Raw genomic sequence first — 24,139 nt, 5'->3', positions numbered from 1 at the left:
CAGGTTGTTTTTAACTTTGCAAGTGCACTAAGGATTGTGCATTTCAGGAGTGTCTGCTTGTCCCCTGGTCTATCGCCTGGACAGAATCATTATTGCATAGTCTGAAAACGACCGGGTATACGAATTTCAAGATTCTGACTGAAATCTTGTGAATTGTCTGTGTTGCTCGTTGATTTTGCGTTGTCAACGCCTGCCATTGTCACTTTTGTGCTTGTGCCACCATGTTTGGCTCATGCACAGTCCAGTTGTCCCTCCGGGCTGGTCGACAGGGATCCCAGGTGCTTTTAAAGGACGCACGTTTTACTGTTCGATCAACAGTTTTCAAGTCTGAAGCGCTCCAGAGAAATGGACTCCGGTGTATATCTACATCCACTGGGTTGACATTGAACCGACTACCAACCACGTATGGTCGTCTCCCATGTCTTACAGTGTGCAATTCTGACTATTTATCAGAGGATTGAAGCCCCGGTGTCTCCAGACTCAGCTGATCCCGCCATCCTTCTTCAATCAGCAAAGATGGTCTGGCTCAAAAACCCCAGAAGAATCTAAAGCCCAAACTCCGACAGAGTAGGTTGACAGTCTTCAACCCCAGACCCCCATTATTCAAGTGACAGATGGGTCCAAGTAGACCAGAAACTAACTCGGCATAGAACCGAGGATTCCAAGAAGAAGCCTATTCTGTCGCGGATTCCCCTGCCAACTTCTCGTGAAAACATTTACACCGTACCCAACATTCTCACCTTCACCCGACTACTTGCCGCCCCCGTGGTCGGGTATCTCCTAGTCAACAACTACCACACCGCAGCACTATCCCTGTTCGCATATGCAGGAATCACCGATCTCGTCGATGGATATATCGCCCGGCGGTATAACCTCCAGACGGTGGTCGGAACCATCATCGATCCCATGGCTGATAAGCTACTGATGACCGTCGGTGTTGCGTGTCTAGCCGTGAATGGCGCTCTCCCTAGTAAGTTTGTATTGACCGGGATTTGTTGATCACGCTGGTATATGGACATGGATTGACCCATTTAAACAGTTTGGCTCGCCGTGATCATCCTCGGTCGCGACGTTGGTCTGGCAATGTCGGCCATCTATTACCGATGGATTTCGCTGCCTGAGCCCAAGACCATGGCTCGGTACTGGGATTTCTCGCTTCCTTCTGCGGAGGTCAAGCCGACAGAGATCTCGAAGATCAACACCGCTCTGCAGCTGGTGTTGGTGGGAAGTGCCATTGCACTCCCTGTGGTTCCCGAGGCGTTGGTTAGTGCCTGGCATTTGAGTGAAGCCATGACTGGATTCCAGTAAGTTTGATTTCTCCCTTTGTGATATCCCTTTGTGCATTTCTTTTCCTTTTGCATTTTTTCCCTTGCTTTTTTCACTGGAAGATCACTCTTCTCTGGCCCGGCTTAAGGCATTTCCACACTGGTTGCAGTACATACGACCATAGGGTGTGGAAAACAGGGCTTCCCGTCCGCTCAGCCGTACTTAAGCCACACGCCGGTGAGTTAGTAGTTGGGTGGGTGACCACCAGCGAATCCTCACTGTTGTATGTTTTTTGTTTCTATTTTTATTTTGTTTCTTTTTTGTTTTCGCTTTTGATCTATTTTCTTTGTTTTATTGATCCATCATGTCCTTGCTAATCCATTTTAGATACCTCGTTGCCGGCACCACTCTGTGGTCTGGTCTCAGCTATGTCTTCTCCAACAACGCGGTGAAGATTCTTTCCAAGGAAGAGATCCAAAAGCGAATTGCCCAAGCAGCTGCTAAGCGAAAGTGAACTAAGCAGCGGAATTCGGCATTGTATTGTATAGTATTCAAATGTGAGATTACTGCAGGATCGGGCTAGATTCTCTTAACGGGGATTGTGCATATGTAGTATCCCAGCTAGCCCACCACGTATTGGACCGGTGCAACATGAAGCCACGAAAGCACATGTCTGAAGAGGAATTATGGAGTAGGCTGCCTACACCGGTGTAGCTGCATGTCCCTATGTGATATATCCAAAACTAAGAATCCCAATGTGCGGTCTACGAATTTATTGGAGATAACATGATAGCATAGAGTGTGAGATTGGCCGTCGAAATCACAATCACCAAAGGAGTGGTACTGGGGGTGATAGAAATACAATTAGACCAGCAAACCCTGTGAATATACGGAGTACTCCGTAGAGAAGAATGAGATCACGGTGGACATTCGGCATCGGGGCTAGGTGTCGGGGACCTGTTTCGGCTGAACCTCCAAAAATCGACCTGCAGATCTCAAAAGCCAAGAAGCAGGCATTAGGGATTGGTCGCATGAACAGTTAGCAATCATATTTGATTACGGAGTATCTGTGAATAAGAAAGCACCCAGAGACAGCGTCCACGGGCATTCAAACGCATTGCTAAGCAGAGATTGGTAATCTGACAAGAGGCCTAAGCCAATACTTAATATCTGGCGGAATATGAAAGCCGCATATAAGCCCCACAGGGATTCAGAGAGGAATGGATATCCCGACGAAAACGATGGCGTCGTAGCCAATAATCCTGCTGCAAGCCCGGGGCTAACAGGCTATCTCCGTGAGCAGAGGGAAATTCCGTGACGGTCTAACCCGCCATAGTGAATCACCCTGACTCATGTTAACTCCACTGGACTCCACTATAGCTCTTCGTTCATGGTTTTGCTTCGGTGGCTTGCTTCTCATTCGTCGAAGGATTCCATGGGTTTGATAATGCCTTTTGGACGTCTTACAAATGCTCGGAGTTAACATTGGGAGGTGGCGATATTATGTATATAACCTGGTTCCACGAGGCAGCGTCGGTTTGCCGGTTTTTGGGATTATTGTTTTCTCTTTCCTGTATTGAATACCATTTCTATCGCTGGACGGAGTACGTATCGCTATAACCTGTCTACTGCACTGTTATCTGCCATTGAATGCTGCCGGAGAGTAGATCTCCAATCCCCGGGAACATGGAGGACCACTCTGAACAGACCGGTTCGGAGTACCGAGCCCATACCCAATCCTCCATGCAACAATCCAGTTCTAGGGGTGATAGACACCAGGCAGTGATCTCAGAACCATACAATACCCAAGAAGTCCACCAAAACACAGAAGGTCTCAGCAACCTAGTTTCCAGCTCCAGCTCGACTGCTGGCTCTTCTTTGAATAGCGACGATGGCCGCTGGGGGGAGCAGGAAGCTGGCAGGGCGGTCTCCCGTACCGGTGCCATGGAGGATATCGAGGAGATGCGCCGGGAGCTCACTCGCCTCAGTCTGCACCGCACCCGCTCTGCCACCAAGGGCGGCCTGGGTCGCCTTAGGTCCCGTCCCAGTCATCGTGACGAGGAAAAAGCCGAGGAAGAGTCCGAGAGTGAGGCTGATGATAGCTTCGACCTTGGTGAATTCTTGATAGGCGGTCACCTGGAACGCCGTACAACCGCTGGTGAACCTGCCAAGAAGGTCGGCGTTGTCTTCAAGAACCTCACCGTACAAGGCGTGGAGACCGGTGCCACCTTCGTACGCACTCTCCCCCATGCTGTGATTGGCACTTTCGGCCCGGATCTGTATAACCTTGTCTGTCAGTTTGTACCACAGCTGCGGTTCGGCAAGAAGCCTCCCGTTCGCGATTTAATCCATGATTTCAGCGGTGCCGTGCGCGAGGGTGAGATGATGCTGGTGCTGGGTCGACCCGGTGCTGGATGTACCACTTTCCTCAAGGCGATTGCAAACGACCGTGCCGCTTTTGCTGGTGTTCATGGTGAAGTCAGCTATGGTGGTCTCTCGTCCGAGGACCAGAACATGCGCTTCCGTGGAGAAGTTAACTACAACCCCGAAGATGATCAGCACTTCCCTCCCTCACTGTCTGGCAGACTCTCAAGTTCTCATTGATCAATAAGACCCGCAAGCATGATCGCGAAAGCATCCCCGTCATCATCGATGCCTTGCTGAAAATGTTCGGCATCAGCCATACCAAAAACACCTTGGTTGGCAACGAATATGTTCGCGGTGTCTCGGGAGGTGAGCGCAAGCGTGTGAGTATCGCTGAGACTCTGGCCACCAAGTCTTCGGTCGTCTGCTGGGATAACTCGACTCGTGGTCTGGATGCCAGTACCGCACTGGACTATGCAAAGTCCCTCCGTATCATGACCGACATTAGCAAGCGCACCACATTCGTCACATTATACCAAGCTGGCGAGAGTATCTATGAGCTCATGGACAAAGTCATGGTCATTGATGAAGGTCGCATGCTCTACCAAGGCCCGGCAAACGAAGCACGTCAATACTTCATCGACCTAGGCTTCTACTGCCCTCCGCAATCCACCACAGCAGACTTCTTGACTTCGCTCTGTGACCCCAATGCCCGCCAATTCCAGCCCGGCCGTGAAGCATCCACTCCCAAGACGGCCGAGGAATTAGAAACCACTTTCAAGAACCATCAAGCTCACAAGCGCATCTGGGAGGATGTCTATAACTACGAACAGCGCCTCAAGGACACCGAACAGGCAGACACCCGTCGCTTCCAGTCTATGGTCGCGCAGTCCAAGTCCAAGACCGTTTCCAAGAAGTCCCCATACACCGTCTCGCTCGTAAGCCAGGTCATGGCCTGTGTGCAGCGCGAGTTCTGGTTGCTTTGGGGCGACAAGACCTCCCTCTACACGAAGTACTTCATCATTATCTCCAATGCTCTCATTGTCTCGTCTTTGTTCTACGGAGAATCTTTGGATACTAGCGGTGCCTTCTCTCGCGGTGGTGCTCTGTTCTTCTCTATTCTGTTCCTTGGCTGGCTACAATTGACCGAGCTGATGCCCGCTGTCACCGGGCGTGGCATCGTCGCTCGTCATAAGGATTACGCCTTCTACCGTCCCTCTGCTGTTTCGATTGCCCGTGTCGTCGTCGATTTCCCAGCGATTTTCTGCATGGTTGTCCCATTCACGATTATTGTCTATTTTATGAGTGGTTTGGATGTTTCAGCTTCCAAGTTCTTTATCTACTTCCTGTTCGTGTACACTACCACCTTTTGTATTACCTCGCTCTACCGGATGTTCGCTGCGCTGTCGCCAACTATCGATGATGCGGTGCGATTTGCTGGTATTGCGCTCAACCTCCTCGTTTTGTATGTTGGCTATGTCATTCCCAAGCAGACGCTTATCAATGACTCCATCTGGTTCGGATGGTTGTTTTATGTCAATCCGCTCTCGTACAGTTATGAGTCCGTCTTGACCAACGAATTCTCTGATCGTGTGATGCAATGCAACCCATCTCAGCTCATCCCTCAGGGTCCCGGGGTGGATCCGAAGTACCAGGGCTGTGCCTTGACTGGATCGACATTAGGCGAGCCCTCTATCACTGGAGCGCAGTACTTGACTGCCAACTTTCAGTTCACGCGCAGCCACCTCTGGCGTAACTTTGGTGTTGTCATTGCCTTCACCGTGCTGTACATCCTGGTGACGGTCGTCGCTGCTGAGGCCCTGTCATTCGTTGGTGGTGGAGGTGGTGCTTTGGTCTTCAAGAAGTCCAACCGATCTACCCACGTTACATCCAAGGCCAACAACGCCAACGATGAAGAAAAGATTGCCAACAAAAATGACAATGCTGCTCTTGCCCGTGGTCAGGCATCTTCTGGCGATGATGCTGCTTTCAACCGTCTGTCTTCAAGTGAGCGCTGCTTCACTTGGCAGAACGTTGAATACACTGTCCCCTATGGCAACGGAACACGCAGGCTTCTCAACAATGTCAATGGATACGCCAAGCCCGGTGTCATGATTGCCTTGATGGGTGCCTCGGGTGCTGGAAAGACGACCTTGCTCAACACCCTGGCCCAGCGGCAGAAGATGGGTGTGATAGGTGGTGAGATGCTCGTCGATGGCCACAAGCTGGGCCCCGATTTCCAGCGTGGCACAGGCTTCTGTGAGCAGATGGATCTGCACGACAACACTTCGACCATCCGCGAGGCGTTCGAGTTCTCTGCCATCCTCCGACAGCCCCGCGATGTCCCGCACCAGGAGAAGATTGACTATGTCGACCGGATCATCAACCTCCTCGAACTTGAGGATATCCAAGATGCGATCATCGGCTCCCTCAACGTCGAACAAAAGAAGCGCGTTACCATTGGTGTCGAACTCGCAGCCAAGCCCAGTCTTCTGTTGTTCTTGGATGAGCCCACCTCTGGTCTCGACAGCCAGGCCGCATTCTCAATTGTTCGTTTCCTCAAGAAACTCTCTCAAGCCGGCCAGGCCATCGTCTGCACAATCCACCAGCCCTCATCCATGCTCATCCAGCAATTCGACATGATTCTTGCCCTCAACCCCGGTGGTAACACCTTCTACTTCGGCCCCGTCGGCCAAGACGGCGCCTCCGTAATCAAGTACTTCGGTGACCGCGGCTTTGTCTGCCCACCCTCCAAAAACGTCGCCGAATTCATCCTCGAAACAGCGGCAAAAGCAACCCACCGTAACGGCAAACAAGTCGACTGGAACGAAGAATGGCGCAACTCCGACGAGAACCGCGAAATGCTTGCTGAAATCGACCGCATCCGCGCAGAACGAAGCAAAGTCCCCATCGAGGAATCCGGTCCGCAATACGAATTCGCCGCATCGGCCTCAACCCAAACCGTGCAGCTCACCAAACGTCTCTTCAGAAACTACTGGCGTGATCCCTCTTACTACTACAGCAAACTCTTCGTCTCCGTCATCATCGGCATCTTCAACGGCTTCACCTTCTGGATGCTCCCCAACACCGTAGCCTCAATGCAAAACCGCATGTTCTCCGTCTTCCTCGTCATCCTCATCCCCCCAATCGTCCTCAACTCCATCGTGCCCAAATTCTACCTCAACCGCGCCCTCTGGGAAGCCCGCGAATACCCCTCCCGCATCTACGGCTGGGTCGCCTTCTGCACGGCAAACGTCGTCTGCGAAATCCCCGCCGCCATAATCTCCGCCCTAATCTACTGGCTGCTCTGGTACTACCCCGTCGGCTTCCCCACCGACTCCGCAACAGCAGGCTACGTCTTCCTCATGACCATGCTCTTCTTCCTCTTCCAAGCCTCCTGGGGCCAATGGATCTGCGCCTTCGCCCCATCTTTCACCGTCATCTCCAACGTCCTCCCCTTCTTCTTCGTCATGGTCAACCTCTTCAACGGCATCGTCCGTCCCTACGCCGATTACCCCGTCTTCTGGAAATACTGGATGTACTACGTCAACCCAGTGACCTGGTGGTTCCGCGGCGTCCTCTCCTCCGTCCTCCCGAATACCAGGGTCGAATGCACTTCCCTCGAAGCTACGCATTTCAACCCCCCACCTGGCCAGACTTGTACATCGTACGCGGGTGACTTCGTCACTTCCATCGCCAAGGCGGGATACCTCGTTAACCCGGATGCCACGGCTGACTGCCAGTACTGTCCGTATACCGACGGAGAGCAGTATATGGCGAATTTGAATGTCCATGTTGGTGACAAGTGGCGCTGTTTTGGAATCTTCTTGGCTTTTGTTATTATCAACTGGGCTTTGGTTTATTTCTTCATTTACACGGTTCGGGTTAGAGGCTGGAGCTTTGGAATTGGCTCGTTGTTTGGTGTTGCTGGTTTGCTGGTTGATCGTGTTAAGGGATTGTTTAAGGGGAAGAGTGAGAGTGATTAAGAGATGGTGATATGTGTTTTTTTGGTTTTTAACTGTTTTCCTGTGATGTTAATATGCATTTACATGGAGCGTGTCTCTTTTTTTCTGGGTGGTAATTCGATAGATTAGAGCATGCCAGGCTCAAAAGTACTGTCACAGTTGCATTCTGGTTTCTTATACGGAGTACATCTAGTGTTTTGAGGAGGTTTTGTTCTGCTTTCACTTAGATGTAATACAAGACATTCATTGATGAAATTCATTAAACTCCATAACTTCCAGTCATCTCCCTTCCACTGAAACAAGTAGATCAAGACGATGCCAGGCGCCAGACGTGTGGTCCTGCCGCCACACATACTCAAAACAAAGATGGCAGTGAAAATCAGGACTCTCACTGGACATTGTAGACATGGATCATACTAAAGCCTAAATTCAGGACTGGAGCCTGAGCTCAAGTCGCAAGATAGATACTCAACCCAGCTTTAAGCACCATAGAAGAAAGGCTTCCGCTCTTGCGACAGCGGAACAGCAGGCAATCTCATCGGGATGGGAATTGTATCTGCGAAAACCTCGGCGGCGAGAGGTGCAGATTGAGTCGAGCACTCCGTGTCTGATTCCTTCTTCTTCTCCTTCTGTCGGTCGCTGCCTGTGATCTTCTCTCTGATGATAGGCACGATGACACCGCATTCCCAGTTGCGGCAGTTCATCTTCATTTGCTTCGTAGTTGTGTCCTTGACGAGTCGACCCCTGTTTTGTGTTAGATCTGCTCTTGTGGTGATGGGAATACACATACCATGCACTCTCTGATAAATTGGCACTACCCACATAAGCCCATCCTTGGCATTCTTTGTTGTCGGGCATATCGATCGGGGTGGTAGGATGGACGTAGAGGAGCTTTAGATCAGAAGGAATATGTTTTAGCCTAGCATCCATATACATAACCATTCAAAGAATAATCACCTTGTTATGCATCAGGACTCCGCGCTCACTGACGCAGTCTCTCATGACACTCCGTGGGAATTGGGGATTTGCCCACCAGCTTGGGTTAAAACAAATCGTGCCCGCAGTGTTGTCTGGATTGGCATGTGCTTCCCGTACGGTCTGACCCGAAGGAAAGTACACTCTGAAGCGGTCCAGACATTCCTTATTGTATGTATCTGCGGGATGTGACTGGCCTTTGACCTTTTTGCGTGAAGTTCGGAGTTCGTAGTCCAGCAAAGCGTTGTCACCTAGTGTATTAGAATTAGTTAGATGGGTTGATAGAATTGCCATCATTGGGTTATGGTGCATACCTTTGCAAGCGAGGTAGATAGAGCGGAGGAACTGTGTGTTTAGACTCCCCATTGATGAAGCCTAGTTATCATTGTCAGTATAAACACCATTTCGATATTGAATGATTTCGAGAAACTCACAACATAATCAATATTGAGAGGTGAGTTTGTCTCCAAGCCAAGGGTTTTGATAGCCTGGCCCAAACCACTGAACCCAGTCCGGGGCCATTTGTCCCCGACATTAGCACCGCCACTATATAATTAGCAAATGAACATCTCCTAGCCACGACAGGAGACCCTGTACATACACGGTGTGAACAAATGCATAACGTCTTGTCTCGCTGAAGTCGAACTCATCGAGCTTCTTGATGATATTACGATGCAGATCAGAGGCGCGGAGGAAATAGACTAGCTCCTCGTAGAACGGAGTCTTTCCAGCGTCAGGTGAATTTGTTTTAGGAAGGTCGATCAGGAACACGGTCTGCATATTGTCAGAAAACGCCACCAACATTAGCAATTTGCTCTGTCACGTACATTCTCCATAAGCCGATCTTCACCCCAGTCAGTCCTAGTGAGGTTCGCAGTTGGGACTGCAATTCGGAGATACTCGGCGTGGAAGAGTAGTGTCAACTTCGAGTGCATACAAAACACCTGAGGCTCAATGGGTGGGAAACACATCCGCAAGTTTTTCATCGGCGCGGCATCTCGGCGGTACGACTCTTGCTATAAACTGTATTAGCACATGTAAATCAAAGCGAATCCATCATATGGAAATCCATACTGTCTCTTGATCATTTGCTTGCATGATCAATAAAATCCGCGAGGATTGAGTGTTGATCTTAGTAAAGAACCACTCCAGGTCCCAGAGGAACGAGCTGAAGACACCCAACTCCAAGTCATCTCGCTGAATCACTTCTTCAATGGTGATGTCATTGCCTGAACGAGGAAATCCAGCGATAGCAGTCTTCTTCACAGCTCCAAGAGGCCACTGAGGGACGGAGCGGGATGTCGGCCGGATACTGACACTCGAGGCGTTCGAGGAAACCTGGCGACAAACTTCGGAAGGCGGCACAGGCTCTGCCTGGGGGAAAGATGGTCTTTTGTCGAGTGGAGGGACAGGTCGACGAATAAGAACAGGCTCAGTTCTGGGGAGTTTGCGACTGGGCTGGACGGATGGTGTCGCCGCGGTGTCCTCGAGCTTACGCTTGGCGTTTCGCGCAATACGCTCGTCTTCCATTTGCTTCCGATTCATACTCGAAAGCACACCACATGAAACAGGTGCATCAAGAGATGCAGGTGCAGAAATCAGATTCCCTGGTCTAGCATTTTCGCCAGACTCCATGGACATAGCCAGAGCACGTTGCAACTGCTCATCGTCGTTGCCGTCCTCAGTTTCCGAGCTGACTACAGACTTGGACTTGGGGAATACCTGTATAATATCTGAATCATCGTCTGACTCCTTGGTCAAGTCCACAAAATCATTTTGAGCGACGCGGGACGAGGAAGCATTCGCTGGCTGACTGGGCATCTCTCGACGAGAAGCCTCAATGGCGGCGAGAAACTCAGGATCCCAAGGGTCGCTGTCCATTTTGGAAGATTAAAAAAGAACAATACAGTGTGATAAAGTAATAGATGCCGGAAGACACGGATCGGAGAATGGGGAAGTGTGATGAAAGAAGATGAGGTAGGGTTTGATATTTGGAGTATGAGACCTAGACAAGATCCTTGACCGCAACCACCCCAGAGGTTAGGAACAAGAATGTATGCACGAGTTGGGATAATAAGCACCCACAGAGCACTCAGAAGACTGCTTGTGATTGTCTAAAGATTCTTTTTACGTTCTATGTGCCGTCTCCATGTTGAACCCCTGTTTGTCAACACAGCACACGTGACTGGCCATCGCGCAATATAAAACGCATATCCGCCGCTAATTGTCCTCTTTGTGCGCATTCTACGCCCGTTTTTGCTGTTGAAGATACAGAGGTATGATACAGCATGTAGTGCTCAACAATGGATTCAAATGATACTAGAAATAGGATCTCTCATGGAAGGTGTAAAATTGTCTAAAGATCTAAATAATATCTGCTTTTTCCTGCTATTTATGCCCCTTTCTGTGCCGAGGATCGGGGTCCTCTTTTAGCCCACAAAGTGAGCTTTTCGGCAGAAAAGACAAAAGAGGCGTAGCGTTGCTAATCCTGCGGATAAGAGAATCATACCTTAGGCATGGTTCTCAACATTTGCGGCATCTAATGCATTATACATATCAGGTAACGAGTGTTCTGTCCAAAAATGCTTCTAGACAGAGGCTAGAAACCATCTAGATCTTTTGCTTTGCGTTGGTGGTTGGAAAATGTGGCAAAAGCGAACTATATCATACATTGCATGTACAATACTCCGGAGCAGAAAACACCGTTGAGCAGCTTTCAAAGCAGTCGGGTTTGATTTTTTCAAAAGCAGACATATGATTCTGTTGCACCGTAAGGCAAGGAAAGCCATGTTCACCCCAAAAGACACCAAGATAAACCGTATGTCTGCAATTCAACTGACAACGGCTAATAACTCGATAACCAAGGAAATAACATCTAATATAGCTGAAATCTCAGCCCGGTATATGCACAGGTAGCCACAGAAGAAGTAGCTTAATATTTGGTAGAGCTGCAGCCAGAAGCCCCAGCGCTCCGTGAGGTAAAATGTCTGCGAGAAATCGATGCCTGGTGTAAGGCCGACGACGACAACACGTACTTCGCCCCAAAATGAGACTGATCTCATTAATTTTTCATTCACCTTGCACCGTCACTGGCCATCAGCAACGATGGCTAATCAACGTCTGCCCCCTTGGCTGAGAAGGCTTTTTCGATTCTTGCACCCGCGGCTCCGCCACCGCTCAACCAGATCCAGCGAGGCAGAGGCTGTGGTCCCAGCGCCTAGAGAGGCGGCCAACGAAGCGCCCGACGAAGTGCTGCCTATCTGGTAAGTCCAGCCGACTCATGAAAACATTTTCATTAAAAAGCTTTGTGGGCTAATTGATCTGACTGAAACCCAGTTTTGACATCCCAATCCACTATGTCTTCCCCATGCTTGGTGTCCTCTCCAAGGGCATCGTATCGGCGCCGTTTGGCAAACGCTGGGAGTCGTTCGAGGAGAGATTTCAGCAATTCATGGCAGACACCAACAGCCCAATGGAATCGGACCGGACCAACCCATGCCGTCTGATGTGGCTGCCGATCGAGATCCGTGCAAAGATATGGAAGTATGTATTCGATGCAAACGATGACGTGCTGATCTTGGATAAGTCCGGTATCACTCCGAAGGTCAAATATCCCATGCGGCTTGTCTCGTGCTTTTGGGCCGAAGAGACTTGGGCTGCATACATCAATGCACTGGCGACTCGTACGTTGGTGGTGTTAGACTACCCTGAGCATGGATACCTTGAGATGCCTTGCCCCATCTTCGCCGACCTGGAAGAAGTCCGAATCCGAGAAGTCAAGTTCGTGCTAGGCAACAAAAACGTGTCCAAAGCAGAGATCCAAATCCGCGAGTTTATCACCTTCATGTTAGTACACCGCGACTTGGGTCGTTTCACCGTTCGCACGGTTATTCTCGAATTCAAGGAAAACTGGGTCACAACTTTCTTTCATGAGCTTCACATCGCCGACCTGTTGACTTGTGCATTCTATGCAATTGAGAAACTCCAGATCCATGGATTGATCACGGCAACGAGGGTGGGCCGTCTTCTGCACAGAATCAAGAGGGCAGGTTAGGCTAGTTTTCTGTGGCAAATTGCAATCCTTCTCTAGTCAGGTCTTCGGATCTAGCTTTAGAGGCATTGCAAAACAAGATCGACAATAGCAAAGAATGAATCTCTCTCCTCTCCAATTTTCCCGAGTCCAAGGCCAACCAGCAGTAGTCTCCTTTCAGTTGGTGTTTTCATTGCAATGGCTGTAGCAATTTGACGAGCAAGTAGCTGACCAGTTGTGTCTTGCCCAGAGGAATAGCCTCCCAACAGTGTCGTGGTCGTCAATGTTTTAAGGGGCAGCAGAGCATCATCTCCCTCGGAGAGTGTGTGCATCCCTTCAGTTCCTGGATTCTGATTTTCCATCGGTACGTGCAACTATAAACCATTAGCAATGTTTAATTCAGCTACATTTCAAACTTACCCAATGCGCCAGTCGTCCTGCTTGCGATATTGTGACCATGATTTTATCGCTGAAGCTCATTATCACAACATCTGTTTGTACGCCATTGACTAGCCCCGCAACCTGTTTAGTGATGGCAGGAAATGGAAGATTGAGGGAGTCCTGCAGAGAACTGGTATCGAATGGTGCAGCCATGGCAGTTTAGGTTTTGATTTGGGCCTGGGATATCGATGACAGACAGAAGAAGAAGAAGAAGACTACAGTCCAACTACTCAAGAGGCATCGGAGATGTTCTTCTGTTTGGCGGGGAGATAACGCTAACTACACCGCCTCGTGATGATCCAGCAATATCCGTCACCGCCTTTATTTTTTTCGGAGACGAAACAGTCGAATCGCAGAGCTTGCATACTTCGCCAATTATCTTGATCTTTCATAGTTGGAGTGGCTGTGATAATACAAGATGCCGCCCAAATTTACACCACGCCTGCGAAAGCAGAGACACCGGCAAAACCCAGCCGGCGAGTCGGCCGATACCAATGTCGCACAGCTCCAGCCCGTCTCTAAGGATGAGAAAGAGTTACGACGACAGAAGTTGCAGCAAGAGTTACGAGGGCAGAACCCTCAGATGTCTTCTAAGAAGCAAAAGCGCTTAGATAAATACATTGTATGTCATTAGCCCCAATTTACGAAAGTCACGGCTCTGACATTCCCCACAGGAAAACAAACTCAAGAAGGAAGAAAATCTTGAATTGCTGAAGAAGTTAGCTCAATCATCCGTCGACACCTCCTCTTTGCAGAGTTCTAGGGATCTTTTCAAGCGCAAAAGACAGATTGACGAAGTATCTGCACCGGTAGCCGATACCACATCGAAACATAATGCTTCCGCAGACATCTCAGGATACGATACCGACGATTCAGATATTCACCTTAAAGTGTCTGATCCCGCGACAGACCCTAATGCAGAAAAGTTACAAGAGGAGGCAGCTGCTGGAAGTGGATTGAAGCGACCACTGGAGCTAGGAGCGGATGGATTCCCTGTTCTGAAGAAGCGCAAGCGCGCCCCGAAGAAGAAACCCGCGCCCAAACCGAAACCCGTTAAAGCAGAGGTTGCATGGGAGGGCTTTGATTCTGACGAGGAGGATGAGGACGAAGATGAAGACGATGAAAACGAGGACGATGAGTCTATTAAGTCCGGAAGTGATATTGAAGAGGGCTCTGAAGATGAAGATACTTCGTCCGAGGGTAGCTCTGACGACGAGGATGAGGAAGACTCTGAAGAATCGGAAGATAGCGATGCGATGGATGACGATACTCCAAAGCTCACGACTCGCCAGTCAGCCTTCAAATCCTGGGCAGTGCAGCAAATCAACGAAGTCGCAGGCTTCAAACCGACCGAGGTAGCCGTGACCGAGGAAGAGCAAGTGTTCGATCCGTCCAAGTTGCCTGCAAGTCACAACACCATTCAAGAAGAGCCCCTGCCTCGAGAGCTTCAAGTGACCCAGGGTGATCCCAATCGCAAAGCATACAGCGTCGCAGTTCATCGCTCGGAGGAAATCCAAACTGCCCGTCTTGGACTTCCAGTCGTTGGCGAGGAGCAGAAAATTATGGAAGCAATTCACAACAACTCGGTTGTGGTTATTTGGGGTGCTACTGGTAGCGGAAAGACAACCCAGCTTCCCCAATTCCTTTTCGAATCCGGCTTCGGCTCCCCAGGAAGCCCTAACCCGGGTCTAATTGGTGTCACCCAGCCACGTCGAGTTGCCGCCGTGAGTATGGCAAATCGTGTTTCTCAGGAATTGGGTGAACACGCCGACAAGGTTTCGTATCAAATTCGATTCGAATCTACAGCGTCGAAGAAGACGGCCATTAAGTTCATGACTGATGGTATTCTTCTGCGAGAGATTGCAGATGACTTTGCGCTTCGTAAATACTCTATCATTCTTATTGATGAGGCCCACGAACGCAGTGTAAACACTGATATCCTCATCGGAATGGTCAGCCGTATTGTCGGCCTGCGCAAGTCTTTGAGCGAGGAGGACCCATCTGTCAAGCCTTTGAAGGTCGTCATCATGTCAGCCACTCTCCGCATCTCGGATTTCACCGAAAACCCAAGTCTTTTCCGCGATGGCGCACCTCCCTTGGTCCAAGCCGAGGGTCGCCAGTATCCTGTTGCAATCCATTTCTCCCGCCGCACACAGCGTGATTACGTTGAAGATGCCTTCCGCAAGGTTTCGCGCGGACATCGCAAACTGCCTGCTGGTGGAATGCTTGTGTTCCTGACTGGACAAAACGAGATTCGTCAACTTTCTAAGCGATTGAAGCAGGCATTCAAGCCCACCCAGCGGGAAGACACAACACTGGCAAAGGTGCAACTCTCAGCTACCGAAGCACCCCTAGAGGCAGAGGATCTCGAGCTAGGTGGCACCGAAATGGAAAACCCAGGCCATGATGATTACGACAGCGACCTGGAGATTACCGGACTAGATGATGCAGAAGAAGATGAAGGCTTCGAGCTAGCTGAAGGTGAAGAGGCCATGGACTCCTCAACTCGCGTTCATGTCTTGCCTTTGTACTCGCAACTTCCTACGAAAGAACAGATGAAGGTGTTTGAGGCACCACCAGAGAACTCCCGCTTGATCATCCTCGCCACTAACGTCGCCGAAACATCTCTTACTATCCCCGGTATTAAATATGTCTTTGACTGCGGTCGAGCCAAGGAAAAGCAATTCGATCTCTTCACTGGAGTCCAAAGCTTCCAGGTTGGCTGGATCAGCAAGGCCAGTGCAAACCAGAGAGCTGGTCGAGCCGGTCGAACAGGACCAGGTCACTGTTACCGGATGTACTCGTCTGCTGTCTACGAAGGCGAGTTTGCCGAGTACACTGAACCGGAAATCATGCGCACCCCCATCGAAGGCGTTGTCCTCCAGATGAAGAGCATGGGTCTCCACAATGTGATCAATTTCCCATTCCCCACACCTCCAAGCCGCCAAGGTCTCGCAAAGGCAGAGAAGCTCCTCAAGAACCTCGGCGCCCTCTCAGCCGACGGCCAGGTAACGCAGATCGGTCGTCGTCTCTCAACATATCCCCTCTCCCCTCGATTCAGTAAAATGCTTCACATCGGCCACCAGCACGGTTGCATGCCCTACGTGATCGCCCTGGTCGCCGCACTAGCAGTCGGAGACCTCTTCGTCCCAGAGAACCAACTCGACCCGAACAACCCCATGCCATCTGCGTCGAAGAAGCCAGTCGATGACGACAGCGACAGTGACGTTGACACTCGCAAGGTCTACACAAACGCAGACCGCCTCGAGGACACACAGCGTGAGCAACGCGCCAAGGCGCACGCCCGTGCCCACCGTCTCTTCAGCAAGCACGATGATACCTCCGATGCGCTGAAATACCTCTCTGCAATCTGTGCCTACGGCTACGCTGCCGACGGCGATGCTTTCAGTGAACAAATGTTCCTCCGTGCGAAGGCCTTCAAAGAAGCAACGCAGCTTCGCCGTCAATTGACTGACATCGTCCGGTCAAACAACCCGGGTCTGGTCTCTCCCTACGAAGCCCGTCTCCCCGAGCCCACAACTAAGCAAATCAAGGCTCTGAAGCAAATCGTCACTGCTGGCTTCATCGACAACGTCGCTATCCGCGCGGACCTTGCTCCAGTTCCGCCTGAGAACCCGCGCGCTCCTCGTCGCGCCATCGACGTCCCCTATTTGACCCTCTTCCGCTCTCGTGATGGAAAGGGCCAGGATCTGGAGGAGCGCGCTGTCTACGTACACCCGTCTTCGTTGCTCGCCAAGCTCTCACCGAAGGAAATGCCCCAATACATCACATACTCGCATTTGCAGCAGTCTTCTGCTTCGCTGGTCACTGACCAGGTGCCCAAGATCAGAATGTTCCCGCTGGTTGCACCCAGTGGGCTGCAGCTCTCGGCTATTGCACACGATACGCCGCTTATTGAGTATGGCAAGCCCATTGGTAAGGCGGAGGCCATTGATGGTATCCCACCGCGCAGGTCCTGCTGGGTTATTCCTCAGTTGGTCGGTGATGCGGGAAGTACGGGGTGGCCGATGCCTGCTAAGAAGGTCTTGCAGAAGAAGGATCCCAAGGATGGATGGGTTATTGAAAAGTTTGTGGCATAAGCTGCATGGCTGTAGATGTTGGTTTTGGTGTATTATAGATGAGATCATGATATCCAATGTTATTTTGTTAAGCTTGCATTGCCCGATGATTGGACTACATAGCACACAGTAGAGAGAAGAAAGGAAAGAGACATGTGTGTTTGTCCTTACGCATTCATAGTGCCTCACTTGGCAGCTCTATGTTTGGCTCGTCTCGTGTGTCTCTCACTTCCTCCTCTTCCATCCCCTTCGTCAAACAAATATCCCAACCTTCTTTCTGTTTTATTCCTATCGCCAAGATGGCTAAGCGCAAGGCTGTAAGTCCATTATTCTCCCTTCTACCGGATGCATCTCCCTTGAGCTTTGATGTCCCAAGCTTTGCTATCCTACTGGCCATGATGGGAACAATGGGACACACAATGAGACACACACACACACAAGCTAACCATGAACTCACCTAGACCTGGTGCCACTGGTGCCGGATCCCCGGCCACAAGCAAGATGCATGCCGTCATTATCAGGCGTATTGCGTGGGTGTCAGACATGCCATCGAGGCTACCACCCGCCCTGCTCGCCGAGTAAGTGGGCATATCAATCATCCCCACTACTCACTTCTTCATGCTGACCTACTACTTCATCAAGCAGAACAATCGCACCCCACACCCATCTTCAGAGGAAGGTCCAAGCCAGAAGAAGGCTCGCTATGGCAACGACAACAAGCACGGTAAGTCTTCCGATCCCACGATCTACTGACTGATGGATCAGTGGATTATACATAAACATATTGAGCTATACGCTAACACGATACTTAGATGCAGATGCTTCTGCCACCATGCCTGCGGTGGACCGCGAGGCGCGTACAGGTGATTAATGCCTCGAGTTACCTCGATTGCTGGCTAACACTAATATATGTCACCCAGGCCTTGCACCATCCCCTCCAGCCCGTGACGACCCTCTACCTGCCCGTCCTGTCTCTCTGTTGCAATCCTCCCACGCCAAAGTCGACCATGATGTGTCCATGACCCCCTTCGCCGGCTCCCCCGTCGGTAAGCAATGATCTTTCCAATTCCCCCTTCTATGTGAACATCCTAAGTGCTACGATATCATTGTTCACATGGCTCTGTTACCTTGAGAGCAATACATCTGGCATATATCCATGTTGGAACCATGCAGATATAGCTCGAAAGTCCTATCAAACTATCTCAAGGCCTAATTCAGAACACAAGCTAACTCTCAAACAATAATAGACACGGTGCACCGCTCAGGCAATCAGCGCACTCCCACTCCAGATGCCGAGCTATTTGCGAGTCTCGGACCACTGAGCGAGGCCGAACGACAGCTTATGCAGAGAACAATCCTCGAATACAGATGGAGATCGAGACCCATGCAGGCCTCGAGCAATGGAAGCCAGATCAAGAACGAACGAGCTCGGTCTTCCGGCCGGGTTTATTCACTCCTCAATCCCAAGCTGGAGGACAATTGAGGGCCTTTGACCTTTCTATCTTGATCTCTTTCGGATTTGTCTGAGTATTTTTCACTCGGTGCTTTGGCCGGGTTGGTTTTCATCAATATCACTACTTATGGGATTTGCAACTATTACCTTGGTGTGTAGATCATGGATATGTAGCTTGTAGGTTCATTTTAGGTGTATTCTTGCTCTATATTTTTGATATAATAACGAGGATATATTCCTTTGTATTGAAATATCAAAGTAGATGGTGTCTATCAACAACCCTAGACTAACAATTACTATATTCACAGTACGTCCTTCTATACTTGTAGTAGAAGGTACTATGAGCCACCCCTACGCTAGATTATTATGAGATCATTACATCCAATAGTCCATTTAAGCCCGCATTCCCTGAAGATAACTAGATAGCATAGCATGAACAGGACAAAAAGAGAAAAGAAACATGTTAATGCAACCCTAATTCCATAGTCATTCCGCGCCCAAACACCAACCCAAGAACAAAACACTATTCACCAAACCAAAAACAAAATCTAATCCCTCCTTCTCTCCCGATCCCTCGAACTAGAAATCTCCCCCGTCTCCCGATCCTCCCTCAACCCAAAAGCCCTCCTCAACCTCTCCGTCTCCTCAATCTTCGCCTCCGCAAGCTCATGGACCTGATAAGACTTCAAATTCCTTCTATCCCGACCACCAGGAAGAGACTTATTAAACGCCTCTCCACGCTGAACCTCCTCCTCAAGCTCCTTCAGCAACAACTGGCGCAGAACACCACACCGCTCATCAATCTCTTCTTCGCTGAGAACTTTCTCTTCTTCGTCGGTCTTGGCATTCTTCTTCTTTGCTTCTTCCTCGATCCGCTCGTTCTCTTCTTCCAGTCGCTCCCGCTCTTCCATTACTTTCACCTCGATCGCGCGCTTGCGGTCGTGGTCGAGGATCTGCTTGTCCGGGACGCGCTGCTTGAAGGGCCGGTCCATGGGACCGCTGCCGTTTGCGCCGCTGACGGGCGGGTAGGGTGCGCCGTAGCCTGTGTTGCGGACTTTTAGGAGGGCGGAGTTGCGCTGGACGTAGCCTGATGTGCCACTGCCGCGCGGGGTGGTGAGGCCGACGTTGGAGGACATTTTGGTGGGTGGGTTTTAGGTGGGGGATTGATTGGTGGGGAGGAATTTGCGTGGAGTGAAATTTGTGGGAGTAGTCGTAGGGAGTGGTTATGGTGGTGATTATAGGTTGTGTTTGGCGGGATGTGTAGGTCGGAGCTGGTTTGGATGTCGGGCTGGGGTATGTGGGTCCCTTCCAAGCTCGGTTGAAGATTTGAGTGAGAATGAATGCGTGGGCTGTCAGCGTGGGTTGGTATCCGTCCAGGTATAGAGGGAATGCTGATCAGCTTGTCAAGGTGGAAGTGTAGATGGCGTCTGCTCTGTTGGATCAAAATGCGCCGTCTTATCGGCCATCACGGGACCGATGTCACGTGTGATATGAACGACCTCGATGTTTAGTTCTCATCTCTGTCACAAGCTCGCCAGTTGGAGATACAGGAACTACTAGCGTATAAAATAGTTTTTACTTATACGACTGATGGTGGAGTCAAGTCATAATGCATTGATAATACAGCCACTAGCAAGAATAATAAAAGAAATCCCATGAGAGAGAAAGTATCAACACGGCAGCGCAACCCAGAGAACAAGCAACTCAACACTGACTAGCTGACATCTGGAAGAAGTCAGGAGTACCAGTGGAATCGCCCATGTTGGCCGAGAAACAAAGAATTCAATCGGAAACACCTTTGACAGGAACACCTTGATGCGGAAGAAAAATCCGACACGTAGCCCAGAAGATCGGGAATCATAGCCACGGTTTGGGGCATGTCTTTGAACGGTCGGCGAGAGCGAAAAGAGAAGAAAATTTTGTGTGCGCATAAATAGAGAAGGTCGTGGTAAGTGGTTTTAGGTAGATCATGCAGATGCCATGGCACAAGGTGGGTGCTGTGCAAAGTGAGTTGATTCTTTTTCTCGTATTTTCTGCTGGATCCGGATGCGAATGTAGAAGATTCCGAGACTCCATGGTGTAGCATGTGCGCTCAGTTTCATGAAGAGCTATATCAGATCCGTTCTCCACTCCGAGCCGGTCGCAGACTTTTTCCCCCTAAACATCCGCCATTGACCCTCGTTAAAAGTAAAAAAAAGATAAGTGTGAAAGGAAGACAGGAAAGACAAAAACGCCATAGCCGTATCGATTCTCGGACCTGGATCTCATAGCGAGAAGCATTGACAATGATTCACAAAGACAATCGTAAAAATAAATGAACATGTCAAAAAGAAACAAGAACAAATAAAAAGTAAGATAGGAGATAAGTTGGCGGTCCGAGATCGAGATTGAGATCAACACACAAGAAAGAAATAGAAAAAATAAAGACATTCCAGGCCCTCGTTGTTGCGCCAAAGCCATGGTTAAGTTGGGGGGAATCACATAGACGACGGTGTCATATATCCCGCCGGATCCCCTGTATGTATACGCCCCATATTAGATAGAGAACAAGAAGTCACTCAGCTCAGATCAGTTCAGGATTAGAAAGATTATGTTGAGCAAGGTAAAGTGTGCAACGAATTAGTGAGCACTAGTAACATCGACCGGGACGGTAACACCGGTGCTGCCAGTCTCGGGACTTGAAACCGATGTCACTGTGCTCTTGGCGAGACCCTTCGACTCGAGGGTGCTATCAACGGTGGTCTGAGGATCCATTGGGGGAGGGGTGGGGGGAGCGTTGCCCACAAAAGGGGGCCGGGCCTGGTCCATGGGGATAGAGCGCTTGGCGGGCTGCGGGGAAGACTTGTGCGAGTTGGGAGGGGTCGTCGACGAGGTGTGCGACAAAGTGCCAGTGGCGGGAGAGTTGGGGTCGAAGATGAGCTTCTCGATGGCAACAATCTGCTTGCCGTAGCTGAATTTCTTCAGCTGGCTGAGAAGGGGCTTGATCTCATCGATCAGAGCTTCACGCTCTGCGTCCTTCAGTTGGCCGAGCACTTTCTCTGCAGGGGGTTAGTATTGCACGGGGGGCGGGATGACGCGGTTGCACTTACGGATGACATAGTTGCCATACTGGTCGCGCATGAGACCAAGGAGAGGGCTCTCGCCTCTGTCATTCGAGGAGGTAAGGGTGCTGATGATGTGGATGCGCTCATGTTCTGCACCGAACTCAATGCTCTTCTCCACGACATTGCTAGCAAACTTGTGCTTAGAGTATGCAAGGAGCTGGCCCATCACGATGTCGATCATCCGAGTTCGATCCTTCTCATCGCCGTTTTCGATAACGTGCTGGATAACGTAGTTGCCAAACTGATCTGGGATGAGGTTGGAGGTGCAAGCGTGAAGCTCGGCCAGGATGGACTGGCGATCAACCTCCTCGCAGTGCTCCAGCATTCTCTGGATCACGCGGCAACCGTAGGGATGGGCGGCGAGTCTGTTGACCTGACCACGGAAGGCATTGATGATGAACTGCACGTACTGCGAGGGAACACGCTCAATGGCCTTCTGAATGACGTGGTTTCCATTCTGATCACGAACACATTTCAGGACATGGTTTTCCAGTTCCTTCACCATGGCAGCTTGCTGATCGGTGAGAATGTGTTCCAATGCCTTTTGGACAACGCGGCATCCATACATCTGGGTTGATAGAGCCAGGACGTGGCCGCGCATCTGGTTGGCGAGGATCTTCTTCTGAGTTTGGTTGCCATGCTCAAACAACTTTTGCACAACGTAGTTACCGAAGACATCGGTCATCAGCTGAAGGCAGTTGGGCTGGATCTCTCGGAAGACTTGTTCTTTCTCATCACTGTTCGCAGTCTCTAGCTTCTGTTGAATGAAACGAGAGCCGTGCTGATCACCGCTGAACTCGACGACATGGTTGTAGATGTCCTTCAGCTCGTACCGTTTGTTGCCCTTGCTGTTGGCTCTGAATTCCTCGAGAAGCGGGCTGCGAACGACCTGTGTCGGGTCGTGTTCACGCTGAGTACGCGATACCAGTGCAGCAGCACCGAGGCCACTGAGATGGGCAACTGGGTAGAAACCAGAGAGAGCGTTCAAACGCGAAGCCTGGTAAGCTTGGAAGTCGTAAGACGGAGGGTATTGCATTCGCGAGGAACTCTGCGCAAGCTCCTGTTCCTGGAAGGCTCGGAGTCGACGTTCAAACGCCGCTGCCTGGCTCTCATTTCCAGCTGCGTTGCGGAACTGAGCAGAGCCCTCCATGCTTGCATAGATGGGGCTGTCCATGCGGGCATAGTCAGAAGGTGAGATTGACCCAGTGTTGGCGGCTCGGGACCGTGCCTGCTGGTAAGCAATGTGCATTTCCTGGGCTGCCTCAGCAGAGTAACCAAGTGTCTGGTAAGCATCTTCGTTGGTCTGGTACTTCGCCCGGGGGAAGCTGCCATCGAACGAGGCGTGCGGAACAAATGCGGGTCGCTGGACTCCCTGCGACGTGTAGGTGCTTTCATTCAACTGCAGTTTGCTCAATCCAGCGCCCAAGTCCATTGAGCCACCGGCATAGCGCCCGTCGACGCTGGTGTTGTCGGAGTAGAAGGATGGGTGGGAGGAGTGAGCAGGACGTTGGTTCGAGTAAGAAGCTGAGTTGTGAGAGGCGTGTGAAATGGATGTGCGACCCTGGGGAGGCGACATGTGCTCAGAGATACCAGCTGCTAGCGATCCCATGCCCATGGAAGCTCCCATACCATCTGTGCCTGCACCATCGAGAGGGCTTGAGAAGCCAGGCTTCACGGGGAAAGTGCTTCCCACGGGGCTGCCACCGAGGCCAGTAGAGTTCATCTGGCGACGGCTAGCGAAGCCACCAAACGAGATACCCTCAGCGGAAGGTGAGACACCCTCAGACCCAGCATTGAGGTAGGGTCTGTGGCTCGCGGTGGCACCAGCAGTACTGATACTCGTGGTGCGGGGTAGGGCAAAGTAGGAGCTATCATTGGCCTCAGTCAAGGCGGGAGCGCTCCGGTCATTGACACGAGTCTGAATGGGAGATGTAGCCAGACCTCTGTTTTGGAACGAGGGGTTGGTGTTGACGGTGCTCCATGGCAAGTTGGCACGGCCTGACCAGCCGTCGGACTCTGATGTCGACAGCAGGGAACCTGATCCGGACTTTCCTTCGAATCCAGTCTCGCTGATGTGTTGATCTGCACGTTGTGTCAGCGCGGCCCAGGTCACAATTGACGCACAATGACTTACCATCTCCGAATCCTCCCAGGTTAGAGTCCCCCCAGATGTTGTTGTTCCAGCTGGCCTTGCCAGCGCCGAAGCCTTTGCCGACACTGTTACTCTGTGACCCGCGAGTGCGGTCGTTCATCCCGGATGAACTCATGTTGGAAGCCCGATTCGAGCGCACCTAAACGCCTGTTATTATCACCATTCCAGCGAGGTAGATTGTCACGTCCCACTCACGTTGTGTGCGCTGGTTGCATTTGCGGCCATGGTAGAAGCCATTCCAGGTAATATCCGATCGGCGGAACGGTGAATCGATATGTACTCGAACGACGAGCGATTATTTTGTAGGTTC

The 24,139-nt window shown here is 50.7% G+C and overlaps 9 protein-coding genes across 9 annotated transcripts; 5 read left to right on the top strand and 4 right to left on the bottom strand.

Annotated features, from left to right (window-relative positions):
* Positions 1–221: 221 nt before the first annotated feature.
* N7457_006652 (cardiolipin synthase) lies at positions 222–1,780 on the top strand (the record flags this gene model as incomplete). Its single annotated transcript, XM_057177696.1, has 5 exons — positions 222–403; positions 454–567; positions 651–970; positions 1,040–1,304; positions 1,654–1,780. The coding sequence occupies 5 exons, from the start codon at positions 222–224 to the stop codon at positions 1,778–1,780; spliced, it is 1,008 nt and encodes a 335-aa protein (XP_057029440.1).
* A 1,136-nt stretch (positions 1,781–2,916) lies between these two features.
* On the top strand, positions 2,917–7,616 carry atrF (ABC drug exporter AtrF; the record flags this gene model as incomplete). Its single annotated transcript, XM_057177695.1, has 2 exons — positions 2,917–3,798; positions 3,852–7,616. The coding sequence occupies 2 exons, from the start codon at positions 2,917–2,919 to the stop codon at positions 7,614–7,616; spliced, it is 4,647 nt and encodes a 1,548-aa protein (XP_057029439.1).
* Positions 7,617–8,074: 458 nt separating this feature from the next.
* N7457_006650 (uncharacterized protein) lies at positions 8,075–10,451 on the bottom strand (the record flags this gene model as incomplete). The annotated part of the gene is made up of 8 exons (XM_057177694.1): positions 8,075–8,339; positions 8,386–8,486; positions 8,553–8,821; positions 8,885–8,945; positions 9,005–9,116; positions 9,172–9,344; positions 9,398–9,586; positions 9,645–10,451. The coding sequence occupies 8 exons, from the start codon at positions 10,449–10,451 to the stop codon at positions 8,075–8,077; spliced, it is 1,977 nt and encodes a 658-aa protein (XP_057029438.1).
* Positions 10,452–11,675: 1,224 nt separating this feature from the next.
* On the top strand, positions 11,676–12,624 carry N7457_006649 (uncharacterized protein; the record flags this gene model as incomplete). The annotated part of the gene is made up of 2 exons (XM_057177693.1): positions 11,676–11,833; positions 11,907–12,624. The coding sequence occupies 2 exons, from the start codon at positions 11,676–11,678 to the stop codon at positions 12,622–12,624; spliced, it is 876 nt and encodes a 291-aa protein (XP_057029437.1).
* A 56-nt stretch (positions 12,625–12,680) lies between these two features.
* N7457_006648 (uncharacterized protein) lies at positions 12,681–13,194 on the bottom strand (the record flags this gene model as incomplete). The annotated part of the gene is made up of 2 exons (XM_057177692.1): positions 12,681–12,974; positions 13,021–13,194. The coding sequence occupies 2 exons, from the start codon at positions 13,192–13,194 to the stop codon at positions 12,681–12,683; spliced, it is 468 nt and encodes a 155-aa protein (XP_057029436.1).
* Positions 13,195–13,459: 265 nt separating this feature from the next.
* On the top strand, positions 13,460–17,141 carry N7457_006647 (ATP-dependent RNA helicase ECM16; the record flags this gene model as incomplete). The annotated part of the gene is made up of 2 exons (XM_057177691.1): positions 13,460–13,663; positions 13,716–17,141. The coding sequence occupies 2 exons, from the start codon at positions 13,460–13,462 to the stop codon at positions 17,139–17,141; spliced, it is 3,630 nt and encodes a 1,209-aa protein (XP_057029435.1).
* Positions 17,142–17,419: 278 nt separating this feature from the next.
* On the top strand, positions 17,420–18,603 carry N7457_006646 (uncharacterized protein; the record flags this gene model as incomplete). Its single annotated transcript, XM_057177690.1, has 6 exons — positions 17,420–17,437; positions 17,582–17,698; positions 17,766–17,844; positions 17,933–17,983; positions 18,041–18,166; positions 18,368–18,603. The coding sequence occupies 6 exons, from the start codon at positions 17,420–17,422 to the stop codon at positions 18,601–18,603; spliced, it is 627 nt and encodes a 208-aa protein (XP_057029434.1).
* A 518-nt stretch (positions 18,604–19,121) lies between these two features.
* cwc21 (U2-type spliceosomal complex subunit CWC21) lies at positions 19,122–19,709 on the bottom strand (the record flags this gene model as incomplete). The annotated part of the gene is made up of 1 exon (XM_057177689.1): positions 19,122–19,709. The coding sequence occupies one exon, from the start codon at positions 19,707–19,709 to the stop codon at positions 19,122–19,124; it is 588 nt and encodes a 195-aa protein (XP_057029433.1).
* A 1,483-nt stretch (positions 19,710–21,192) lies between these two features.
* Positions 21,193–24,066, bottom strand: N7457_006644 (mRNA-binding protein PUF3; the record flags this gene model as incomplete). The annotated part of the gene is made up of 4 exons (XM_057177688.1): positions 21,193–21,611; positions 21,663–23,759; positions 23,812–23,968; positions 24,025–24,066. The coding sequence occupies 4 exons, from the start codon at positions 24,064–24,066 to the stop codon at positions 21,193–21,195; spliced, it is 2,715 nt and encodes a 904-aa protein (XP_057029432.1).
* Between the last annotated feature and the right edge of the window lie 73 nt (positions 24,067–24,139).

Source organism: Penicillium paradoxum (genome assembly GCF_028828445.1).
Source record: "Penicillium paradoxum strain IBT 22861 chromosome Unknown utg000006l_segment0_segment0, whole genome shotgun sequence".
Lineage (NCBI taxonomy): Eukaryota > Fungi > Ascomycota > Eurotiomycetes > Eurotiales > Aspergillaceae > Penicillium > Penicillium paradoxum.
This window is presented reverse-complemented; position numbering and strand designations above follow the sequence as displayed.